This window comes from Eptatretus burgeri, chromosome 9 (assembly GCF_056783735.1).
Source record: "Eptatretus burgeri isolate ZD-2024b chromosome 9, Ebu_testis_v1, whole genome shotgun sequence".
In the NCBI taxonomy this organism is placed as follows: Eukaryota; Metazoa; Chordata; class Myxini; order Myxiniformes; family Myxinidae; genus Eptatretus; species Eptatretus burgeri.
Window position 1 is genome coordinate 105275628 of NC_140969.1, and position 25890 is coordinate 105301517.

The window sequence follows — 25890 nt, forward strand, 5'->3', positions numbered from 1 at the left end:
CGGTTCAGGTGATCACCTAATCAGTACCTCACTAAGTAGAATGAGGTGTGCCTGTGTTGGAATTCAACAGACACTGGAATGGAATGGCTGCCATACATGAAGAGATGCAGATTTAAATTGCTCTGGAGTGGTCTCTTATTTTTTTCCAGAGGTGTATATATAAATAAATTAATTACACATACATGCACACAAATATAAAACCTCCGTTTTTGATCTCTTTCAGCTGGCATAAAAAGGAAAAGCCTCCTTTTTATATCGTATTTTTTACCATGACCTTCTGCTCGTCATACAGCAATTTGAGAAGTGTCTGACTGTGTTCCTAAAGCACCAGACAGAATGAATTGAAAACTGCTGATTGCACTGCAGCATGGACATGGAGATTTTAGATCACAAAAAAATAAAATAAAATAAATCAAGTCCTTGGGGTTCAGGGTGGACAATTTCTCCATGTAAATGTATCAGACAGCACCACCTAGTGGAAGCCAGAAAGCCATCGGTGTCGAAGTAGAGAATCAATCCATTGGACAATTGGGGGGGGAGGAATTTTAACATGTTTTTTTCCCTCCCACCCCATCTGCTCCCCCCCCCCCCCATTGACAAAAAGGCAATGAGACAATATGCAACAGAATGGCTGAAGGGGAAAGAGGAGGGAAGGAAACTGCAACCTGCATGTCAGAGTGTTGCATGAGGAAGACTTTATGGGAGGTAAAGATAGGAAATTGTGCACCAACTCCTTGAAGTTCTGGATGTTACAATGGGATAGAGTAGCCTTCAGAAGGTGGTTCCAGACAAGTTAAGTGAGGAACAAGAGTTGATGTAGTTTGAAAGTTTAACTCGGAGGGGTTTGTTAGAAAAACAACATACATCCTGGAGTTCAGGAGGTTTGGAGTGCTGAGACAGAAGAGAGCGAAACCAGTGGAGAGAAGGTAAAACCAGAGCATGGACCTGCCTGTAATATGAAAGCAACAGATCATTGTAGTTTGGCTCCATCATGGGAGTTTCCAATTCCATAAAATCCAGGAGACGGATACAATGAGACGAGGGCTTCAGCATTGTCGTCAGGTTTGCATTTATAGAAAACTAAATCACACTCTTGAAGCTTCATCTTGTACCATGTTCTACATCGAGCAGCAATTCTGCCGAAACGCTTTCTTGGCGAGGGAATCCAGGGCGGGTCGCCACTCCAACAGGAAACTGGAAACTGACAGGCGATAGCTCACCTCTTCTTCACAAAGGACGCCATGGTATCTCAACTGATGCCAGCAGAGGGGACACCCGGTTTAATGTCCATACATTGAATCATCCCATCTGTGAAACACCAGGATGAGAGCTTATTAGCTGGGTCAGCATGCACAGCTTTGAGGTGAGCGTGCGTACGTCTTGGTTGTTGTTGTGCCAGCTCGAGCAGCCTCAGCACAATTACTTTTGGAAGCTGCTAAAGCATTTCAAACGTACAAAAGCTGAAATTAAGCTTCACAAACATCATTCCCTTCCAGTCATGAAAACATTCTGCTTCCCAATAACTTGCAGTCAGCCATTTGCAAGGCAGTCAGCACTGCATTTCACAAAGGTCAATAATCCAATGTAGTAAGAGCTAGGGAACAGGTTCTAGGATGTGAAGTGGATGGGAGTTGCAAGAACAGTGTGGCATGGAATCATGCCGATTGGTCAGGTTTGCAACTTCGAACTCGCCACTTGAAAATTACAAAACATTGCCTTTGTTCAAAGAGTCCAAATTAGTATTCCATACAATTTTATTCCATCAAACATTGGCAGGTCAGACATCTGCTGTTATAAAGCTCAGGTGTGCAGCATTATGAGAATAGGCTATGATCAATAAGTGTAGAACTCCAGCACATTCGTTTTCGAACAGTTGACATTTCACGCATCGTCGCCAAACAAGAAAAGTCTTATAATTTAGCGGAAGGAATCTAAATTTACTTCCAACTTGTATTCCGTTCAGCCCAGTCAACAGAAACTTTGTCAAGTGCTCGTCCAACCGGACATCACGACATTGCAGACGGTGGTGCCAACTGTCACCGAAATGTTATCGTTCTCAGGCCCTCCCATCCTATCACATGCCAAGCCATCCCATCAGCCATTCTAAATCAGATGTATCCACAAGTACTTCAAATAAATTGATAATATTGGGAGGAGGAGAGGAGGAGAAATTTTTTTTCCTCTGCCTTTTATTTCAGCTTGCACAGACGTTACACATTAGCAAAAAAAACAACAACAACAACAAAAAAAAACAGTAACGACTTCATAAACTTCGTTGCAGTTACAACTTCCCATCACATCAGAATGGCCATTTAGCTTTCATTCGACTGGCTGGAAAAGAAAGCCAAAAACCATACACCTTTCACCTGGGGGAGGGGGGGGGGCAACGCTTTCCTGCTCTGCTGCAAAAGGTAGCGATTTCACAATTGAAGGACATGATCCGTGCAGCAACCTCAGCTGTGTTCAAAGTAAAAACGGTCAAAGGTTATTGATGAAAATGCATGCACATTATGGCAATTTAAAATAAGAGGGAAACAAACCACGATACTGCCTCAAAACACAAAAACCATGCATTGTGATCAATGTAAACAGGCCTGGCAAACTAAAGTGCATAATCATTGCAAGACGGTACATGTTTTGCTTCTCTACAATGAGCAGGCCTCGAAAGCAGCGAGAAAGTGCCCTCACTGAAAACAAAGGAAATCACTTGTTCATATTCGGCTCATTTTACAATTACAAGGTGTCGTTTGTAGTTTTAATTTAATTTTGTATTCCCCAACGCTACACCCACACACGCAGCACACGCACACAAGGGAGAAGTTCTCAGGATGTTCGGCACTGCACCCCAGGGTGATTGTGTTCGTCGTCGTCGTCGTCATCATAGGCCTCTCCGTTGTAATTCTGGGTCCGGGAAGGCTCCAAGTCAACAAGGGACACCTCCTCCACATCGTCACAAATAGCAGGCTCTGGAGCACTCGGCAGAAGGGCCCGAAGTTCATTTATTTTATTCTCTGGGAGCCACCTCGGCTCTGGGAACACCACCTGGTTGGAAAGGGTCGAGACATGACTGTGCAACGGTACATCCTCTTTTTCTCACAAATTCAATCTTTTCAACGAAGCGCCGTCGAAGGATCAAATAGACTTCGAGCCAAACACTGGTAACAGAGGCCAAGAGGAAAATAAATCTGCACAAGAAAATCTAAACAGGTTAAGACCTCCATTTAAATATCTACCTTTTCTTATATTACAGATATGCTTAAAAATAGTTGTAGATACTTGCAAATAGCTCTACGATAGAATATTTGACGAAAGCCTAACAATTTTTTTTTTTAATGCGATGGTTAGTTTTGATTTTCTTGTTATTCTTTTGCTAGTCAACAAGGAAGCCATTGGAGTTCAACGCAGGAAAAGAAGAGGTGAAACAGGTTCCCGAGATTGGGCCACACATCCGCATCAAATGAAGAGAATGATGCTAAAGTGGAATGATGCCATGTTGGTTGTTTTGCAAGACGCCATGGTCGGCGGTTTACTCATTACCAAGATGTTGAATATTTCACTGGTTACCAAAAACATCGAGAAACAGGGTTTTGTCATCGCTCAATTTTGCCAATTTGGACCGCTTGGCCTTCCAACATGTTTATGCATCATAATAGCGTACCTGCACTGAAGATGTGCACCTGATATTAGATTCGTGTCCTTGACCTAATTAACAAAAAACACCTTTTTGGTCATAACTGGAATAATTTTCCTCTGATTTTCACAACGTTGAGTTAGGGACACGTTTTCATAATTTACAATCTATCCCAAAACAATGAAGATCAAGGTCATATGGTGGTCTGAAAAACATACGGACATTATTGCATGGTGGGCCCCCTTACCTTTTGTGATCACAGATACGTGGTTTCCTTTGAAACCGTGACGTGAATCCATCTCGACGATATTGGAAATCTTCCACCACCCCCCCACTTCCGTGTTACACGACAGTCACGTAAAAAAAAAAAAAAAAAAAAAAAAAAGATTTGAAGTACTTACGTAATCAACACCCCCAGCCTGGTGTTGGCTGAACGGTGAAGGTGGCTGGGTTAAAGGGGAACCCAAATGCATTTTTTTTTTCCTGAAAAAAATAACAACAGGTAGGTTGACCCAGCCTGTCATCCTTCCGATGTCTAGAACGAGTACCAGCTTTCTGGGGTGATAAGCCATTTGAGTATCCTGCGTCGGCGTGGCGAGCCGTCCAGGACTGTACTCCTTAGCCAAATGAAACTGCCTCGGCAGCCCAAAGCACCTCATCGCACGAAAGGAATGGTTGTTATTATGATTATCATTAACACCCCGGGTGTTAAAAAAAAATTCCGTCTTTTGAACGGCCCCGAACCAGTAAACTGAGTACAAAGACATGTGATAAAAGGCCCACTGGCCACTTCAAGAAAAAATATACAATCAGAGATGGGGAATCCCCCGCCATTGAATGAAAAAGGTCATACATATTCCAGATAATGAGGGAGGTGAATTGGAAACAAGACACCATTTGGTCATCATCTCAAAAAAGTTCCCCAGGGGTGAGGAACGTAGTAACCAAAAATAATTGAAATCAAGATAAGCAGTTTTCAATTTATTACAAAAAACATTTTTTTCACCAGTTGGCCATCTTGGATCCGGCCACACCCAAAATCAAGAGGGTTCTTCCGTTTCAGGTGGTACATGTGTGACCCGAATTTCAAATCTATATGGCGAACAGTTTATGAGTTATCGCACTCACAGCTATAAATGTTGACGCCCGGACGGACGGACAGCCGGACGACCTGGGTGACAACAATATCCCCCTTCCACCACGCGGCGGGGGATAAACCCCCCCCCCCAAAAAAAAAAACACTTCAAACATCCAGAAAATAGACGATGTACGGAATGAAATGTTTCGTGCTTCATTGTTTGTTTTTAACAAATTATTTGTAATATTTGCCCATTTCTTTTTCACAGCATGGGAAATTCTGGGGGTCCTATTGATCATCCCCACACCAACCCCCCCCCCTCCCCAGCCAAAAAAGTGTGGAGGGAAGGATTTACGCCCTTAATATCCTCTCCATCCCATCGGAATTTACACTCGTACGATTTGAAGCATCAGACTTGGTAGATTTTAGAATGATCATAAACTCCCTAGTGTTCTTTGTTTGTACATTTCATACATTATTACTCACAAGGGTTCGTGCCGTTTTCACAAGGAATAAACTCGGTGTCTTGTTTTATAACCAGCAAATACCACCCGTCGCTTCACTGATGGGAATACCGATAGGGAAAGAGCGAGAGGTGGGAGGAGAGTGCTGATATGCCACTGACGCAGTGTCTCGATTACCAGTACACTGGTACTCATTTCACCGACCTTGGAAGGATGACAGGCCGAGTCAACCCCCTGGTGTTAATTCAGCGGCCAACGGGACTTGAACTTTGGACCCTAGGATCCCAAGCCACCACCCTAACTGCAAAGCCAACACTAGCTAATATTAGAACAGATTAGAATAGCACTGGGCAACACTGGGAACCCCTGCAAATTGTTTGATAAAACCAAGTACAAAGATGATCGTCACTCCACTCATCCTTGGGGTGGGAGTAGGAATCTGGTCAGGATGCTGGTGATGTAACTCACATACTCTTAGCAATAGACAGTGGAATCTTTATTGTCCAACATCGACCAGTAGTGGTAGAAGGGCCCTGTGGCTTAACACCCATCTCAAGGACATCATACACAATGTCTTGCCCTGCCTGCAAAACCTCAGGTCAAGATTCAAACCCAATCTCGTGTGCATACCTCTCAGCTATCCAGCCAAAACCCAGGCACTTCAGTCTCGCTCCCAAATGACGACCAAAGAGGCTACAAGTCCCCATAGCGGTTCCAAGCCTCACTCTCAACAGCACGGTCGTTTTCAGAGGCAGATTGGGGGTGGGGGGAGGACAGAAGGGCACTCTTCGACATCACAACATTGCCAGATATGTCTCCACCAACATTATTGCATCATTATACAAACTTATATGAAGTTTGATTTAAATCACAAAACGCAGATTCAAAATATTAAATAATTCTGGCGACCAGACCATGCATCCAATCAGGTTGAAATTTAAAACATGTATTCCCCCTCAATACCGGATGATAATTGTCAAGTTTCGCATCAATTGATGAAGCAGTTAAATAGAAAATGTATGTTTTTAAAAAAAAAAAGATTTTCATTCAATCCAATATGGCTACCAGACCATGGGATCTATTAATTATTCGTGAATACCCTGGTATCCACAAGGCTTGGGGAACATTTGTTTGAAGTTTCCCCTTGATCTGTCCAGCCATTCTGAAGAAGATGATTTTTTTTATAGGTTTTAGGGTAAATCCAATATGGCTGTCAAACCATGTGACCGATGATGTCACATGTGAGAAGTTTGTTCCTCATGGATTGGCGGTCATACATGTAAAGTTTTGGCTCGATCTGTTCAGCAGTTTCAGAGATGATTTTTGAACTTTTTTTATTATTATTATTTTTAAAGCAATCGGGCTGCCGAACCAAGTGACCGATGAAATCATCAATTCTTTTTCGGTGGATCAATTTATCCCTAGATGCCCCTCATTCTCATATTGTTCGGATTTAGCGTTCTATGTATGCAATTATGACGTCATAATGAAGGCACCTATGACACCATTTTTTAAAAAAAAATAAAAAAAACGTTCCCGATGAGTACTTGTCATGTGTCAAGTTTAATTTTTTTCCATGATGCGGTTTCAGAGATACAGGTCCAAAGTATTTCTTTTTTCCAACATAGCTGCCACACCACGTGACCTATATATCATATTCATCATTAAAACATTCTACACGAGTTGTCGCTCATGTGGTGAAAATTTCTTCTCATTTCGACAAGCGATTGAAGAAAAAACATACAAGCTGACTAACATATCTTACAAAAACTTCGTTTTGGCAAGATAAAAAACACTCATGTTCTGTGTGGACAAACAAACGTACCCAAACGCAATACCCTCTCCTCTGGCGAGGGTAATTCGCATGGACGGACGGACAACCCAAAAACATAATACCTCCGGTGACTTCGTCAATGGAGGCATAAAAACGTGGAGAAAGCTCAAATAACAAAATATCTGTGATCACAAAGGATAAGCGACCCTCCCCCCAGTGCCAGCGATCCAATGATGGTACGTTATTTTTAGACCGCCATATGACCTTGACCTTCAACATTTAGGGATAGTGTGTAAATAAACAAATTGTGTTCCCATGTACAATATATCCATAAAACTCAACCATGGAAATTGGAGGAAAATTATTCAAGTTATGATCAAAAAGGCGCAACAATGAAAGTGAGGTCACAATCCCCCAAAAATAAGTCAAGAACACAAATCAAACCAGTTGTACAGCTTCAGTGCAGTTACACCATTATGATGCAAGAACACCTGGGAAGGACAAGCGGTCTGAGATTCCACATTGGCAAAATTGAGCAATGACAAAAAACAACACTCCTTTTTATTTTATTTTATCAGAAAGCATCGACTTGAAACTGAAATCCACCCCGGGGTTGGGGAGAGGGGGAGGGTGAATAAAATGTAACTTTATGCCGAGCCATTTGATTGTTCACAAACAAAAGGTTGCCAATTCTCACACTCAAGCCGATCAATAATAATATTATTCGACAAGTTCGACAAAAACAAAAACACTCATACCTTGAAGTGGATGATCATCAAACCTTTTTCAAATGGGTTGCGGTAGAGGGGCATACCCTCATTCAACACACATTTTGTATCACCGTATTTGATCACATCTCCTAAAAGAACATGAAATGCAAAATACCATATTGTCATTGTTTAAATAAATAAATAAATAAATTCCAGATAAGCACCAATTTTAACATGGTCCATTTTATGAGACAAAAGCAGAAATCTACCAGCAGATCCAAATTCAGTTCACAGCTCACCCACAATCACCATCCTCTGGCAATGTTTCCAACCATATTTGCTGGTTAAGATTTTCCACATTTTTTTTTTTTTAAACATGATGGAGGCTCATGGAAGAGCGAGAGCAGAATGGAAGGGAACAACATGGAAAGGGGGGGGGGAGACACCAACAGCAGAGTCTAGGTAAGACTGAGAGTGAGATCAAGGGGAGAGAGAGAGGACACATCAGGGTGGTGAACAAGCAGCACACAAGCCGAATGGGACAGTGAAGATGAATGGGACAGTGAAGATTAAACAGAAAAGAAACAAACTAAAAAAAGACAAAATGACACAGCCATCGTTTTAGTAATTTTGCTGTAGGAGTTAAAGGGCGAGCCCATATTTATTAACAACTGAAATGGCTGACAGTCTACCAGTCGGCCGTCTTTGACCACATTGTAAAATAAAGTGAGGGGTACGTGTATGCCATCATGTACTGTACTTGTGCCAAGTTTGAATAAAATCGGACCGTGCATGTCTGGGAAATGGTTGGGGACACATTTTATAACAAAATAGACGCCAGTCGGCCATCTTGGATCTGATCTCAACAAAAAAATGACGTGCATATGTAAACCATCATTCATTATGTGCGTGTCAAGTTCGAACAACATTGGTAAATGCATGTCTGAGAAATGGAGGACGTGTTCAACATCGGGTTTTTTTTTACAACTAAAATTATACGTCGTGGGGGGGGACCCAATGATCGAGACGGCCTTCCTTTCCACGACATCAAGAAGGGCAGGGTGTGAGGCAGGTGTGCAAACCTAAAGGGGAGAGCAGTACTTCAGAAAGCTGTGAATGAAGGCCTTGGTAGGTTGAATGAAAACTTCAGAAAGGCCAAGGAAAGACCTTGCACGACAAAGGATGCCCAGTCAGTGGCTGGCTTTGGAGGCAACCCAATAAATATTGTCTGCCCAAGGAATATGATGGTTGATGGTGAGGCCCAAACATTTGAGTGACTCAAACTCTTCAAGTGGTTTGTTCAGAAAGTAGATGGGAGAATGAAGGTGAGATTTGTCAGGGATGAAAGGCATATTCCAAGTTTTGGACCAGCTGATTATATCATAGTCTGCCTCAAGAGAGAAGAGGCGACTGCCCGTCTGTCTGACAGATGAGAAATGATACGGCAGATACGGTAGCATAATCAGTTAAGAAAAATGCAGGATTTTCCAGGGAATCGGAAAAACCATTGTTGAAGATATGGAACAAGACCAGGCCCAATGTAGGGCACTCAGGCCTCGAAAGGGAGAAGAGGTGAGAGTATCCTGTTTGGAGCTACACGCTGACGACAGGAGTGGAGGAAGTGGTCTTGAATGCCACAAGCAGAAAGTTTGGAGATCAAGGAAGGGTGCCAGAATGTATCAAATGCTTAAGATAAGTCCAGAGAGACAGTCCTGACATTATATCCGACGGTGAGGGCCTCCATCCATTGTTGAGAGAGTAGAGGCAGGATGTCAAATGTCAAATGATGGGGTCCAACAGCAAACTCATGAACTAAGGTCAGGTTGTTGGAGAAAAAGAAAGGATTGGATGTCATCTCTCATGATATTTTTCCACATTACAATGTGGATCATTGTTGCCAATGGAATTCATCCGTTTCATGTACCCTTCTGGGAGCCATTGCAACAATATACAGTACGAGCAGGGTGTGCTTACAAATTGTGAAAGCATACAAACCATGTTTCCCCAATGTCTTGGGTCACTCACCTGCATGTTTCTCATTTTTTTCCCCCCATATATTTATATTTTCATTTATGGATGTAATCTGACAATTCTGTGATTTTTTTCCCGGTGTACTACTGATGAAGCCGGTGAAACGTTGCCCCGAGACTGGGTCTGCTCTCGCTTTTTTGCTCAAATTAGCCGAGTAGATCTCATTTTTATTTTTGGTTGGAAGTGCCTTCTTCTTTAAAAACGTTTCATGCAAAACGCCCCAATCCTGCACGCACGCACGCACAGTGTCCACAGGGTTAGCCCCGACCTGGACGGAGAGCCCCGACCTCCCTTGGAGGCTTCGAGCCAAGATTCTCAGGAGATTGTGGCGCGTGCGGGAACGGGAGGGTGGCGAGGACGGAGGCACACGGAAGCACAGCACAAGGGTATATTACTCGAAAACACAAGCAACTTAAATATATACGGGGTTTGATGAAAACAAATCAAATATTTACAATGGTAAAAATTCAAAGTGTAATCATTAAAAACGGAACATGCGGTAAACTAAATCTAATTCTGAGGTGCCTCCACACAGACAAGGGGACATATAATAAAATAAAAATCCCTCCTTTATCCAGACACTTTGCTGTGTGCCCAGGGATGAGATTCTGAAACTTGAAAGTCACCAAACCGCGTCGTCACTGCATGGGAAAATGATTCGAAAATGGCGCCGAGCCACTCTCTGGGCAGGAAACGCACAGGAGGCAATTGGGGTGGCGAAACTCAGCGTGCGCGCGCACGCAAACACACACGCACGCACACCCAAAAGTATGTGGGCACCCCTTCTAATTAGTGGATTCGGCTATTTCAGCCAAACTCATTGCTGACAGGTGCATAAAATCAAGCACACAGCCAAACAATCTCCATAGACACACATTGGCGGGAGAATGGGCCAGACTGAAGAGCTCAGTGACTTTCAACGTGGCACCGTCATAGGATGCCACCTCACCAACAAATCAGTTCATCAAATTTCTGCCCTGCTGGAGCTGCCCCGGTCAACTGCAAGTGCTGTTATTGTGAAGTGGAAACGTCTAGGAGAAACAACAGCTCAGCCATGACGTGGTAGGCCATACAAGCTCACAGAACAGAACTGCCGAGTGCTGAAATGTGTTGTGTGGAAAAATCGTCTGCCATCGGTTGCAACACTCACTACCGAGTTCCAAACTGACTCTGGAAGCAACGAAAGCACAAAAACTGTTCGTCAAGAGCTTCATGAAATGGGATTTCATGGCCGAGCAGCCGCACACAAGCCTAAGATCACCATGTGCAATGCCAAGCGTCGGCTGGAGTGGTGTAAACCTCACCACCATTGGACTCTGGAGCAATGGAAACACGTCCTCTGGAGTGACAAAACACGCTTCGCCATCTGGCAGTCCGATGGATGAATCTGGGTTTGGCGGATGCCAGGAGAACGCGACCTGCCCGAATGCATAGTGTGAATTGTAAAGTTTGGTGGAGGAGGAATAATGGTCCGGGCTCGGCCTCTTAGTTCAAGTGAAGGGAAATCTTAGTGATACAGCATACAATGACATTCTAGAATCTGGATGATTCTGTGCTTCCAACTTTGTGGCAACAGTTTGGGGAAGGCCCTTTCCTGTTTCAGAATAACAATGCCCCCATTCACAATGTGAGGTCCATAAAGGAATTGTTTGGCGAGATCTGTTTGGAAGAACTTGATTGGCCTGTACAGAGCCCTGACCTCAACCCCAAACACCTTTGGGATTAATTGGAATGCCGACTGCGAGCCAGATATTATCGTCAACATCAACGCCCGACCTCACTCATGCTCTTGTGGCTGAATGGAAGCAAATCCCCACAGCAATGTTCCAACATCTCGTAGAAATCCTTCCCAGAAGAGTGGGGGCTGTTACAGCAGTAAAGGGGGGACCAACTCCATATTAATACCCATGATTTTGGAATGAGATGTTGGACGAGCAGGTGACCACAGACTTTTGGCCATGAATATATTACACGAATAAAAGGCAGTGTGTGTGTGTGTGTGTGTGTGTGTGTGTGTGTGTGTGTGTGTGTGTGTGTGTGTGTGTGTGTGTGTGTGTGTACGTGTGTGTGTGTCCTCAATAACTCCAAAACCATGAAACCTAGCAGCCTGAATCTTTACATGCATACTAAGAAAACTCCAAGGAAGTGAAAGAGTGAAGATTGGGTGTCTGGGTTAATTAAAACACCCCTTTTGAAGATAATTAACAGCATTATTTAATCATATCATTTATCAGGCGATCCTCAGCTGCCTCACTCACTGGGGTCTTAAGGCGTTTCCTGGGTAACTTCGCTGGGGTCTGAAGCCATCATGATTTTTGGCCTGCTCAATCATGCCTTGACATGTAACAGGGCCACAACGATTTCTTAACGATAAGGTTTTTGTTTTTTTTTCCACTTTCCTCACTCATATGATCGAATGCCTGTTAATCATAGCTTTGAATCGCTGGATATATTGCAATGTTTATAAATGGCTGGAGACGCCAGTATTCGTGGCTATGAAAAAGCGAGAGAATCTCTTAAACCAAGGATTATAACAAAATGTAATCTCCAGATTTGAAAATATCAGCAGTTAAGACTAAAAAAAAAAAAAAAAAAGTGTTGATTTGTCCAATTTGGATATTGCACGGATGTTTCCGGGTGCATAGTTGTATCGACGGTAATTGGTAATCGCTTGCCAAGCCAGGTGCTCCGTTGGAGCGCTCAAGTGCTAAAGCCACTTTCCAAGCTGTGCAGTACAGCTCGTGTCCTGATTGGGATGTGCAGTCGACAGTTACTTCAAGGTAGAGGTACGTTTACAGCACACATGGACGTGGTACATACAGTATGGGTAGATTTGGATCTGTACGGACTCTCCGCGGGTGTGTGGACATGCCATGCCCGTTACAGGTTGTGGTGGCAAAGTTTCATCCCGTATCTTATGGAGGTTCTGTGACGTTTTCTGCTCTCAAAGTTTTGTGCCGATGGCTCTCTTCACGATCGCCACTGAGCCTCGGACAGCTTCCAACTGTAGTTTGTTTGTCATAATATTCCCAGGGATGGTTTTTAGTAGGTCTGGGGAACTTGTAAAGTTCTTGTACACTTGTAAAGTAGGTCCGGGGAACTTATGGGATGACGCGTCGTCCATCCACAAATACTTGAAACTTCTCAAAAAACAAAAAAAAGAAACGGGGTCTAAAGACGTCTGCAGAGGGAGTTTACCGGGGGGGGTGGATTCCCTCCCCAAAGATGTATGTGCTTTCTTCTCCTACGATAAACACAATTCCGTTGAAACTTCACGACAACCTTAATCACCCATGACATGCCAAAGTTTGTTCACTTCGTGAGAAAAATCTGGCTTGCGGGGGCTTTAATGGGGGTTACCCCCAAAAATATGTATTTGCTTTCTTCTCCAAAGCTACACAAACAATTCCGATTAAACTTCACCACCATCTTCACCTCCCATGATGTACTAAAGTTTGTTCACGACATTACACAAAAAAAAAAAATGTAGTCGAAGTGGTTCTATTGGGGAGAGGGGGAGGGGGGGAGGGGGTTGCCCACCAAAATATGTATTTGCTTTCTTTTCTGAAGCCACACACACAATTTCGATGAAACTTGACCGCAACCTTTATCACCTGTGATGTACCAAAACACCTGTGATTGTTTTTTTATGGCATGAACAAACCTAACAAAATCCATCGGTATTTCCATTCTTCTCCATTATACATTTGTGGGTCATCCATGCCTTCCAGTGGTTGCCTGGTTATCTTATCCAGCCACTACCAGATGAGCACCAAGGGGTATTGCCCCTGTGTTTAATATCTCTGCGAGATTCTTCGTCATCATTCGTGTAGGTCCAGCTCTCACTGTTACAACTTTGGCATTCTTCAGCTTCCAGGATCTTCTCACTTCATTCTGAAGGTCTTGGTGTTTGGTCATTTTGTTGATTTCTGCATCGTTTAGTCCAAAATAACTGGTATTAACATCTTGATCAGCAATTCCTTCTTCTCTCGTTTTGTACCGAAGTATGATATCTGGTCAGAACACTTTGTTTTCGATGTTCATGCTTGATGGGATCATTACGTCATACGTGAGCGTTGGTACTTCTTTGTTTTCAGTGATTACTTTTGGTTTATGTTCCCACAAATTTTCTGGAACTGGGATATCAATGTTTTTGCAGATGTGCCAGCGGATTACTTTACAAACTGTTGTGTTGTTGTGTGTACAGCTGTTCTGACATGAGTTTGTTTTTGTGTGTGTGTTCTGTCATTAAGCATAACATATCATTCTCTTTACTAATCCCACCTCCACCCCTCACCTTTCTCTCTTTCTTTTTTCATACTTGTCTCTGTCTGTCACCCTCCTCGCATCCCTCCTTCCCACGGAAAAGCAACGTTTGGTGAGGTATAGCTCTCCCCACCTCACGCCACCCCCCACCCTTTCCTCACTCCCCCTTTCATCTCCTCTCTTCCTCTCTCTCCCTCCCCCTCCTTTTTTAACCACCCTCCTTAATACCCCCCTCTCCTCTCTTCCTATTTCTCCCTCCCCAATACCCCTCCCCCCCCAGGTCAGCAAAGTGACAGGTTGTTTGATATGTACATATATTTATATATTATTATTTTTATGATTGACTCCTCCCACACTCCTCGAGCCAAAGTAGTTGCAGAAAGCAACCCAAGAAGACTTACACAAGGTAAGTGTTCATGCCATTTCGAAAACTTCCCAGAGTTCTTCAACAACTATAAAGACGTTCACACACAGTATAGACGAGAATCCCAATGCTATACACCCCCTCAGCTTCCAGACCAGTTTCAGTTTCATCGCTTATTGCCAAATCATCATGAGGTGAGAGCTGTGGGTGGGTCTTTCTATATTTATACATTGACTGCTTTTGGCGTTTGCATGTTGTGCATGCTTGACAGCCTCATTGGTATGCATTGCTGTCTACGCTATCACTCATGATTTGCCAATAAGCGATGAAACTGGTCTGGTGCAGCTTTATGCAGCTTCTTCGGCTGGAAGAGCATGGGAGGAGTCGATTTTTATACATGTCGTATATATATATATATATATATATATATATATACATACATATACATATACATATACATATATATATATATATATATATATATATATATACATATATATATATATATATATATATATATATACATACATATACATATACATATACATATACACACACATACATAGTGTATGCAGAACTAACCAGGGGAAGATGTCAGAAGAATGGTCCGATCGTCTAACGTTTTGATGGGACGTTGAAAACCACACAGGGCCTCTGTCAGGCTGATGTCCATTTCCATGAGCAGATCTTGGCCCCTCCTGTGAAAAATAAATAAATAAATAAATTTAAACTGGTATTGCAATGCAACATTCTCACCACAGTTATACTTTCATCTCAACTCTTTCCTTGACAAAACATCTTTCTTCCTCTTTCCTTTACAAGGGGTGAGGCTGCATGGTACCAGGCTTCTGTCATGCCGCCTCGTCCCTCTGTCCTCAGCCAACAAACTTGACTCTCCAACCACTCACACCTTAACACCTCTCACACAATCTTCCCATCTCAACCGTTGTCCATTTCTTTTCCTCCTTCCTTGCTCCCTCAACCCATCCACTTTCTTTGCCATTCTCTCTTGCTCAATCTGCACTCAATGCGCTGCCCACATTTTACCAATCTCCCCATAAAGCTCATCTGCACACCAATCTCGTACTTCCGTCCACACACTTCAATCCTGCAATCCTCCTTATCCAGTTCTCAAAGATCTGCAGCCTCTGTTGTTGTTTTTTTGTAAATGCCAGTTTGCAGACCGTAAAGGTAGGCCGGCGTTACACAAGACACCAGAACTTTCCCTTTCAATTTCCTTGATATTTTTCAGTCATCAATCCTTCTAACCTCATCCAAAATGTGCACCCACCTGAATCCTCCTCGGCACCTCTGCCTCCGAGCATCCCTGGTCCCTTCCCCAAGATACTCTGACATATCCTCCCATTCAACATCTTCCCCAGATGTTTACCCTCCTGCTTACAAGCTCCATCAACATGATAAACACGAGTGAGCTGAGAGAGCCGAGAGAGCTTCTCTGCCTCCAACCGATGTTTACACTGAACTCCTCTGACATGTTTGAACCAAACAACACTCTTCCCTTCGTTTCCTCACACATACCTTCCACCAACCTAGCTTCTGCTTCCAGCACTCTCACCCACCTCAGTGTCACCATCACCAGCTCTCTTGGGACAGAGTCATCGGCCTTCTCAAGACCCACAAATCCTAATGCCATTTCATCTTGCATATCAAATCACTTCTGCACCACCTTTCACAGCATGAGCATCACATCCGTTGCCCCCATACCTTTTCTAACCACCCGTTCTTCACCTATCTCCCTCTCCACGCTCTTCACCCCTTTCTGGCTGTTTGTTTGTCTGATTGTTTGTGTCCAGGATATCTCAAAAAGTTGTGGACGGATCCGGATAAAATTTTGTGGACAGGCTGGGTGTCTGACAAGGACGAACTGATTAGATTTTGGTGAAGATCTGGATCCGGATCTGACTACTAGAATTTTTTTTAAGTGATTCTTCACCATTGAGAGATAGCGCCAAAACCGATATGTAGCACGATATCTCAAAAACTTGGACGGATTCGGATGAAACTTGGTGGACATGTTCGGTGTGTGGAAAGGACAAATTGACTCAATTTTGGTGAAAATCCGGATCCGGATCCGAGAATAATTTAATTTTTAAAGCGATTCTTCACCATTGAGAGATACAAGCAATATAGTACTGTGTAGCATGATATTTCAAAAAATGTAATGGGCTGCCCGATAAGTTCTCGTGGATCAGGCACTGTGGTGGCGGAGGTATGCGCACTACCGAGTGCCATTCGAGGAGATTTGTATTTTCATAGCAAGAGAGTGATTTTGTTGTGCATGACAATTTCTGCCACCACCAAGTTTTGCCTCAACAAGCGCATCAGCATTTTCCTTAAACGAGAAGCAACAGCTCCCACCAACAGGAGCAGCCAGGGGGGTTGTGTTATTATCCTTATTCAAATGTGTAATTCTAAACACCTCACTGCACTGGAAAATGTGGGGACAGGACGACTGTACTGTAAAGGGGAGGGACTGGTGATACCCTCTCCCACCTGGAGCGGTGTTACACGATACACATTTACATCGAGAATTTGCATCTTCTCAGATCCTTGATCCAAGGTGCATCATTGAGGAAGTACAAGGTGTTTCAAAAATGTTGATAGAACTTTGACTTCCTTGAATTTCTTTGTTTTTTGACCGATACAGTTTTCCTTTTCAGGGTTTGGTGGTGTTATCGTGGTATTTTTTTTTTTCCCCTGGGATTTCTAGTTCTATAGTTCAACTATGCTATTGACAGTGAAGCAGAACACAAAAGTGGTGGCTCTGAGGTATGAGACTAAATCATGTGTAAACACCTGCTGGAGGTTCTACCGGGAATACGACCTCAGAACACGTGGACCCACAAATTGTGCCATTCAACGTATTGTGAAACATTTTGAACACAAAGGTACAGTGCACAACCAGAGCAAGGATAACAGTGGCAGGCGAGCATCAGTAACCAAGAGCCAAGCCAACAGATGCCGTGTGGGATTCTTCGGTGGACAGTCTCAAGAAGTGCCACCGTAGGCGTTTCTGAGAACTAGGCATCAAACCAACATCAGTCAGGTGTCCTCACTATCGAACTGAAGCTTCTTCCATACATCATCTCGATTAAGCATAAACTGAGTCAAGATGACATGAGGAGACTTGATATGTGCAATTGGTTCAATGACAGGATGGAGCGGTACCCAAACTGGATCAACCTGATCTGGTTCAGTGATGAAGCCCATTTCCACTTGAACGGTGCAATCAACAACCACCACATTTTCTGGCAGGTGTCTACATATGATTTAGTCTCACACCACAGAGCCACCACTTTTGTCTTCTGCTTCACTGTCAATGGCAAAGTTGAGCTTCGGAGATAGAAATCCCAGGGAACAAATACCACGAAACCCTGAAAAGGAAAGCACGGTACAGGTCAAAAACAAAGAAATGGCAGGATATCAAAGTTGTATCGATCTTTTTGAAACACCCTGAAAATAACCACCAAGAAGAGGCTGTTATCTTCATGGACTTCAAGAAAGCCTTCGACTCCAATGACAGGACTAAACTTTTCCAAATGCTAAACGCATATGGCATCCCTGAGTCGATTGTGAGGGTCATACAAATTATGTATGAAGATACCTCTGCAGTGGTAGTAACTCCTGAAGGAGAGACTGCCACTTTTAAAATTGTCAATGGAGTTCTTCAAGGTGACCTGCTCACCATTGCCTTGGACTATGCCAAAAGAACTGTGATGGTTGAACTCTCTCCCGGCGTTGTCGCCGCAGACATCCAGCCCAGCACATTTGACCTTGACTTTGCTGATAACATAGCACTCTTTCAGACAAGTAAAGTGAAGCTGAACTTCTACTTCACAAGGTTGAAACTGTTGCCAGGTCTATTGGGCTTGTACTCAACGCTGAAAAGATGAAGCAAATGCACATTAATCCTTCTGCTGAGTGTTTTCTACTTACTGTTGCCTGAAGTCCGAGTGTGTGTGAATGACTTCAAACGACTCAGATCTTATAATCAACACACAGAGCGACTTAGAATGCAGAAAAGCTCAGCCTTTGGCGGCAGTTCACGTCCTACATAAAGTTTGGAGATCTTTTGTTCGCAGACAGAGTAAGCCGATATGAGGGTCTTCAAAACGAGTCGAGTCGATCCTTCTCTCCGGGTGCGAATCCTGGACCTTGACCCAAACATTGGAGAAATCACTGGATGGTACTTCCACCCGATTGCTTCAAAAAGTTCTCAACGTTTCTTCGCAAGACCATATCACCAATCGGGATCTGTATGGTTCTCTGCCCTACACCTTCGCTCTTGAGAAGGGGATGCCGCCTTTGCCTTGCTGATCATGAGATGCGACATGAAGAACTTGCAAGTAAAGTTCTACTCTGGAGGCCCAAGGAAACCCAGAGAAGGGGTTGTCCACTCACAATACTTCGATATACGAGAGGGCACCAGCCTTAAGGCCCAGTCACACCTTGACGTTTTAGCCAGCTTATGCCGATTTTTGAAAAATTTGTCTAAAACGCTGGCACACGTCGAATACATTATGGGTAAGTTTTGGAAACATTGAGAGCACGCTGAAAAACACTGCCATACATCGTAGTACGCTGGCTTTCATCGTTGTACTTTGCGGTTGTCATCAAATTTTAGCATGCTTGAAATTTTACGACTTATGCCAGCGTATGACTCACACGTTCCGCTACGCTGGCCATAAGTTGTAGGCACGTTATGCGATCGTTGACACACGTTACTTGAAAGTTAATCATAAGTCGAAACACGTCGAGGTAATGTTTAGCGTACCTGAAACTTATTTCTAACCTCTGAGTAACGTGTTGTAGGCACATTATGCGATCGTTGACACACGTCCACACACGTTACTCATAAGTCGAAACACGTCAAGGTAATGGTTGGAGTCAGTGTTCCAGACTCCCTGTTTTTTTTTTTTTTTCTTCGGTATGACTGTGATGTTGACACTTCGATTTCTAGTGCGGTTATGATTTAAATCGTTGAGCGGCAGCCTATTAATTATATTATATTATAACCGCACTAGAAATCGAAGTGTCAACATCACCGTCATGCCGAAGATAAAAAATAAAAAAACCAAGGAGTCTGGAACACTGACGCTAACCATTACCTCGACGTGTTTCGACTTACGAGTAACTTACAAGTAACTTTTGTTGACGCAACGATCGCATATCGTTAGTACAACTTATTCCCATTGCATGAGGAACGTGTGAGGCATACGGCAAGTACGTTGTAAAATTTTAACACGTTTAAAATTTCAAGACGTACTCCACTTACTACGACGTATGATAGCGTACTTTAGCGTTCTATTCACGTATACCAAACTTACCCATACCGTATTCGACGTGCGCCAGCGTTTGACGCATTTTTCAGAGGTCGGCATACGCTGGCAAGATCGCCAAGGTGTGACTGCGATGTTGACGCTTCCATTTCTCTGGCGGTTATTATTTGAACCATTGTGCGGCAGCCTTTTAATAGGCTACGTCACGTGATCGTCGGCGATACGTGCAGCACGCTATGCATAAGTTAGACTATCGTTGGGCATAGGTTGTGAACGCCGACAACAGGCTAAGCATTCGTTGGTATAAGTTATCTATAAGACAACGAAACGTTCTGTGTCCGTTACCAATATGTTATGCATACGACCAACTCGTTATGAATACGTCCGAATCTTTAAAAATAATCAAAAGTTCAGCGTAAGCCAGCGTTTTACATTCATTTGGATACGTTGCCATTGCTGGCTAAAACGTCAAGGTGTGACGGGTCCTTTAGTGGCAGCGATTTAGTCAATGGTATGTCTCATTGAGAATCATGGAGGGTTAAAAAAAAACAAAAAAAAAAACAATCTCATCATGTCACTACGATAAGTGGATGCCAAAAATCAAACAAATTATACTTATAATTATGCATGGCCGCTCTTCTCATTGTATCCCCAGCAAGGGACTCAAGGGCAAAGCACGTGAAATAAACCAAGACACAAGTTGTACGTTTATCCCCACGGATAAGTGGAAAGGGGGAACAATGTAATGGGGAGGGAGAAAGAGAAACCTTGACAGTTTTCAGTGCGCACCAACACCTGCATAATGTGTTGAACCATCAACAGGAGGAGGAGGATGATGTGATTGGGACAATACTCTGTGCAGAGCGTTGGTGCTGCCTAAGCAGTCTCCTTGGCTGTTGGGCACAATCCTGGACGGGTCGCCACTCCGACACAGGATACCAGCATGCTGGCACTCATTTGGCCGACCTCGGAAGGATGACAGGGCAAGTTAACCCCACCTGGTATTAATTCAACAGCTGAGCGGGATTTGAACTCAGGACCCGAGGATCCAAAGCCCACCACGCTAACCATTACACCAACACCAGGCATATCAACAAGAACAAACCCATAAGTACACAAGTTGTACTTATTGCCATCGAAAATAAATTATAAATCTGAAAATCACATCCACGTGACAATGTGGAAGAAAAGTTTGACAAAATTATCTTACATATTTGAACTCGAAGAAAAATTTTATTTTATGAGGAATGGAATTCAGAAAAGCACAATTCCCCCCCCCCCTCCTCTTCCCCTTTCTCCCCCCACTTACATTTGACATTACCAAGTGCATTACCCTCCTGGAATATTTAACACCAACTGCAACAGCATGCGTATGTGGAAAACAAAGCCTAATTTAATCTGACCTGTGAAACAGCTGGTGCTTCTTCGTATCCAAAACAACGATGACATCACCTGGTTCCAGATCAGGTTCTTGGTCTCCTTCTCCAGAAAAGGTAATCTTTTGTCCATCTTGCATGCCTGACAAAAATATATAAAAAAACCAAAACAAACTCATCATTACAAGAATGCAAGATTGTAAATAAAAAAATTTAGACATATAAACAGGGAAAACATTTGCATATTCCATGAAAAAAAAAATTGAAATTGGAAAGTTTCACCAACAATGGGAGATACACCCATCCTTAAGGGTAATAAATTTTGGGTTAATAATAATCATAACGATAAAACAAAAATCTTTCTTTATGTTTCTCATACAATCCAAACTCCTTTATTAGTCAAAACAATTGAGAGAAGTAAATAAATCTAATATTCTACCAGACCACAACATTTGCGGTCCCGCGATGAACGGGTGATAAAGTGACGCGATTCCACTTTCACGCTTCGCGTGCTTGCAGTTACATTTCATTTTTTTTTTTTAACACTTCAGGACTGGTTTCCTAAATCCACCTGGGAAACTGGAAATCAGCCAACATCACATCATCACATAAGAAAGGCACAAAAACGGATCCCCTTAACTACAGCCCAATTAGCTTACTGTACTTCCAATCAGCAAGGTCATGGAATCACAGTTGACATAAAATCATTCCTCTTCTCCAACAACCTCATCTCAGATCATCAATTCAGATTCAGACCTGGTCACTCTAGCTTATGCCTGGTGTTGGCTTAATGGTTAGGGTAGTGGGCTTGGAATCCTCGAGTCCTGAATTCAAATCCTGCTCAGCCATTGAATTAATACCAGGTGGGGTGGACTCAGCCTGTCATCCTTCTGAGGTCGGCTATGTGAGTACCAGCTTGCTGGTATGATTGAACCATCCGATTTGGCTGATCTTGGTATCAAAATGCTCGTAAAAGCGAGATCTTTCGAATCACGTAAAGTAAAATCACTCCGAAACAGTAATTCAAAAAGTGATAGTTTGGGGTGCCCTTTGACCTTGAGCCCCCGCTCCCCAGCCAAACCGATGGTCCCGATTTTTTCGTGTGAGAATACCCCTTCATATACTCCAACACCTCAGCATAAATGAAAATGGGATCTCAATGGGTTCAAGTGTGATGATGGTTTTATTGTTTGGGGACTCGGGTGCTGGACACACAATACATAGGACAATATTTAAACACAACATTTCCAATACACTATATCAGTATATTGTACATAAATTTTCCACATGCACCTGCAGGAACTGGAAGCGATACGAGTACGAGTAAGAGTTTTTCCTACCATGTTGTTGCGAATTCGTGCCCGCCGCCGTGCGATCAGCCGCTCGACTCGAATGGTGGCCTCCTTGCCCACCGGAACGGATAATTCTGTTGTGACCCTCTCGGAACAACGCCGGGAGCTAGTCACGGGTGGGGGTTTAACCCCACCACGACCGTGCCAATTGCCCACCCGTGCAGGATAGGGTTGCTCGCCAAATTCGATCTACCTAAGTACCTGCGCGGATGGTCGATCGGGCGATCGTACCACGCCACAGGCCGACTCCGGACACGAACCACTTAAGCGGTCCGTTCCGTGCTACAGTGATAACCGAGCGGTGTTATCGTCGACCTCGACGGTTCCGATTAATTACCGGGCATATTAAGCCCACTACGAACCCTTTACGTGAAGCAGGATGGAGGGTCAATAAAGAAAAGACGAAGCGAAACGGGAAAACAGTTCACACAAAGCACATTTATTACGCGACACACGGAAAGCACACATATACAGCCAAACAGTCAAAATGCACATACAGCAATTAAAACAAAAGCAACAACGACGCAGAGTTACTACCGACTACGCGCACACACGGCAACACTTATACAGTTCTACTTTACAGATGGCGCCACCCACAGACATTTACACAGAACCCAAAAGAGATAGAAGTGGTCACTTCCCCGTGCGCGCACCGAGTCCTTCTCCGTGCCCTCAGCTCCCCGCTCCTCCGGCGTGGTCGGCGAGCTCGTGCTTCGCGCCGGCACGTGTGGCCGTTCGACGCCACGGACAGGTTTTGGGGAATGAATGGATTTTTCAGCACGCTCTCGGTGCGGACGGGGGGGGGGGGGAAGAAATCGTCGACACTCGGGGTCGAGAGAGAGAGGAAATGGCGGATGCTCCGTCCCACCAACAGGGTCTCCGGACCACACCGACTAGGGCGAACCCTCGGACAAGAACCCTCTAACAGGAGCGCGCGCTCTCGCGCTCTTTTCACACCGTCGTTTGTCCAAAATGTCCAAGGCTCATCAGGATCAAGGGCTCCGCAGGGATCAACAGGCCGGCAGGAACAGGCTTGCAGGATCAAAAGGCTCGGCAGGAACAACAACAACCACCCCTCTTCGCAGATCCACCCTTTTATAGCGCGGGGCTCCGCCCCGTTCTTTGCTCCACCCCCCTTCGAGGCGCTTCGAGAAAGGCCTCGAAGAGGGGGTTCTTCCTCCCTGGCCACGTCACACCGCGCATCCACCAATCGGGCGCCAGCTGCCCCACCCTGCTTCTGTCACACTCCTCGGAGAAACAGGTGGGAAAAATCCACGCGCCATCGTTGTGCCTTCTTCTTTCCCTCCTTGCGTTCGACGGTTTCCAACGCGGAAACCGTCGTTGTGTGGACCGTGGAGGATGGCGTTCGTTAGCGGGGGTAGTGGCGAAGATGGTGGTGGTTGTTGTGAGGGCAATTGTAGCGCGGTTGGCGTTGTGGCGTAGTTGGTGGCGGTTGTTGTTTGCCGTTTAAAATAACAATAGAAAAAGAAAAACGGCTATCTCAAAGGATCGCAGCCCGAATGAATCACATAAATTCCCTCGAGACAACGGATTTGGGTTAACTACACATGTACTTAAGAGATATCTCACCTACGGGATCTGAATGGTGGTTTGCGAATTTCCACAGCCGTAACAATATTATAGTCAACATTTTTTGCCAACCAATGTTTTATTTGACAGCTGTGTTTCTTTTTTACCAATTGTGTAGGTTCTACCTGGAGCAGTTTTTGGTTCGACGGAAAGAAGTATATCAGAAATGTCTAGCCTCTTGGGTCCCCTAACCCAACTTCATTTCATTCAAACCATTTTCAGCAAAGGCGAAAAGATCTTTTGGAGAAATAATTTGACTGTCGTAAGGTCTACGCAGGCTCTCACGTGTTGCTTCTCGTTTGACTGTACATCCCACGCCATCTGAAGGGCCCTTGCCATGACTTGTGGCAAAAAATGCCATTCTGCGTCAATACCATACTCTGATTTGTGACGACATAGGTTTATGAAGGCTTTGAAATTCTTATATTGGCCAGCGCAACCGTCTGAGGAATAGTAAAGTTTCTTTACATTTTCCAAAGCTAGATCTCAAGTGTTCAATGAGCATTCTTTGGAAGAGGTGGACTGAGACAACGTCGTGAGTATTGCATTCTGATATAATCGTGAACAAATCGTGGTTTAATTTGCCATCGTCCGATTTGAAATAGTAAACCCAGGGGTGAATTGTCCCTTCAGAGCAGTTCCAATGGAATCCTTGGGCTGCATCCTGTACGACAAACGAATAGTTCTTGAGAAGTCTCCAATAATGACAAATTCTCCTTCACCGATTTCGTCTTGCTTATTTTTCAGAAACTGAGATTGGGCCTTAGCAATGAAGTCGTGTCTCACTAATTTCACCACGCGTTCACAGAATTGATTAATGAATTCTTCCAAAGGCAGGACCATGGAGCTCAGTTCAGATCTGTCTGTGGATGTCCACCATTTAAACTGAATTTCATAAGCACTCAGTATCTCGGTTTTGAAGTCTTCAATTGATGGGCAATTTTCACAAGTTCTGAAATAACATGCCGGTTGAGCTGGGTTACAGACTATGTGTGCTATCACATGATGATAGCTCGGAAGTTCCGCTATCTGTGGCATTTTGGAACCAAACATCATGAGTTTCACATTTTGATGTATCGTACATACACATACACTGTGTGTACCGCCTGAACCGGCCAGGACACACTCCGAGGGACGGAGCATGGCGAACTTCGCGAATCCAACTTTCAAGCTAGGGTTCTTCGCTTTGAATTTCTGAAACAGTTCCTTGAGATTGTTTAGTACCAGGTGCTTTTGAATTTTGTCTTTTCCATGTTCATTCCTGACCACCACACAGTCCTTTTTTCCTGGCATTATTCGGCTGACTTCATCACTTTGGTAAAATTCGGTTACCGCAGATTTCACTTCGTCAGGCAATATTTTACCATGTTTGGGATTTGGAGACAATCGCATACCATTTTCTTTCTCTAAATTTTTGGCTTGCACAGCTATTCTTTGGGAGCAACTGAATTCACTCATCATCCATGTGATGCTCATATTCCGAGCAAATATTGTCAGAATACGTATTTGCCCTGAACGGCTCGAAACAACGTATTTTTCTTTCAGGCTTTTAATCACCTCTGGCATGCAGTTTTCATCACATTTTGACGCTGTATTTTGTGTTTTCTCCGCAGTGCTTGGTCCAGCAACTAGTTCTAATTTCTTTCACACAGAATCTTCCACTTTACTTCGCTTTTCAGGAACGTACCCTGGGTTCCTTTCCGCCTTTCGTTTGTCGAATGGGCTTTCACCTATCATCGATAACGACTGGTTTAATAGGTCAACTTCTGCTTCTCGCTCAAAAACCTCTTTGTCCTCATCTGTCGAAATAGATTCTGCAATGCCTTCGATAGTACCTTCTGATGATTTCGAACTGGTCGAAGATGATTCTTCAATACGCTCTGGTGACAACTGAGAATGTTTTCTTTCTGCATGACGTACAAAGTCTGTCATCTTTTTTCACCTTTGAAGAAAA

General features: G+C 43.8%; 1 protein-coding gene across 2 annotated transcripts in view; it reads right to left on the reverse strand.

Annotated features, from left to right (window-relative positions):
• Positions 1-1736: 1736 nt before the first annotated feature.
• Positions 1737-25890, reverse strand: part of LOC147020836 (dnaJ homolog subfamily A member 1-like) — a 44353-nt gene continuing 20199 nt past the window's right edge. For both annotated transcript variants that reach the window (XM_085896505.1, XM_085896506.1), the window contains exons 6-9: positions 21022-21136; positions 14901-15016; positions 7706-7806; positions 1737-3042 (exon numbers count right to left, since the gene is read on the reverse strand). In XM_085896505.1, the coding sequence (XP_085752631.1) occupies positions 2824-3042; positions 7706-7806; positions 14901-15016; positions 21022-21136 (551 nt within the window). In that variant the 3' untranslated portion in view covers positions 1737-2823. The remainder of the gene's footprint in view (positions 3043-7705; positions 7807-14900; positions 15017-21021; positions 21137-25890) is intronic.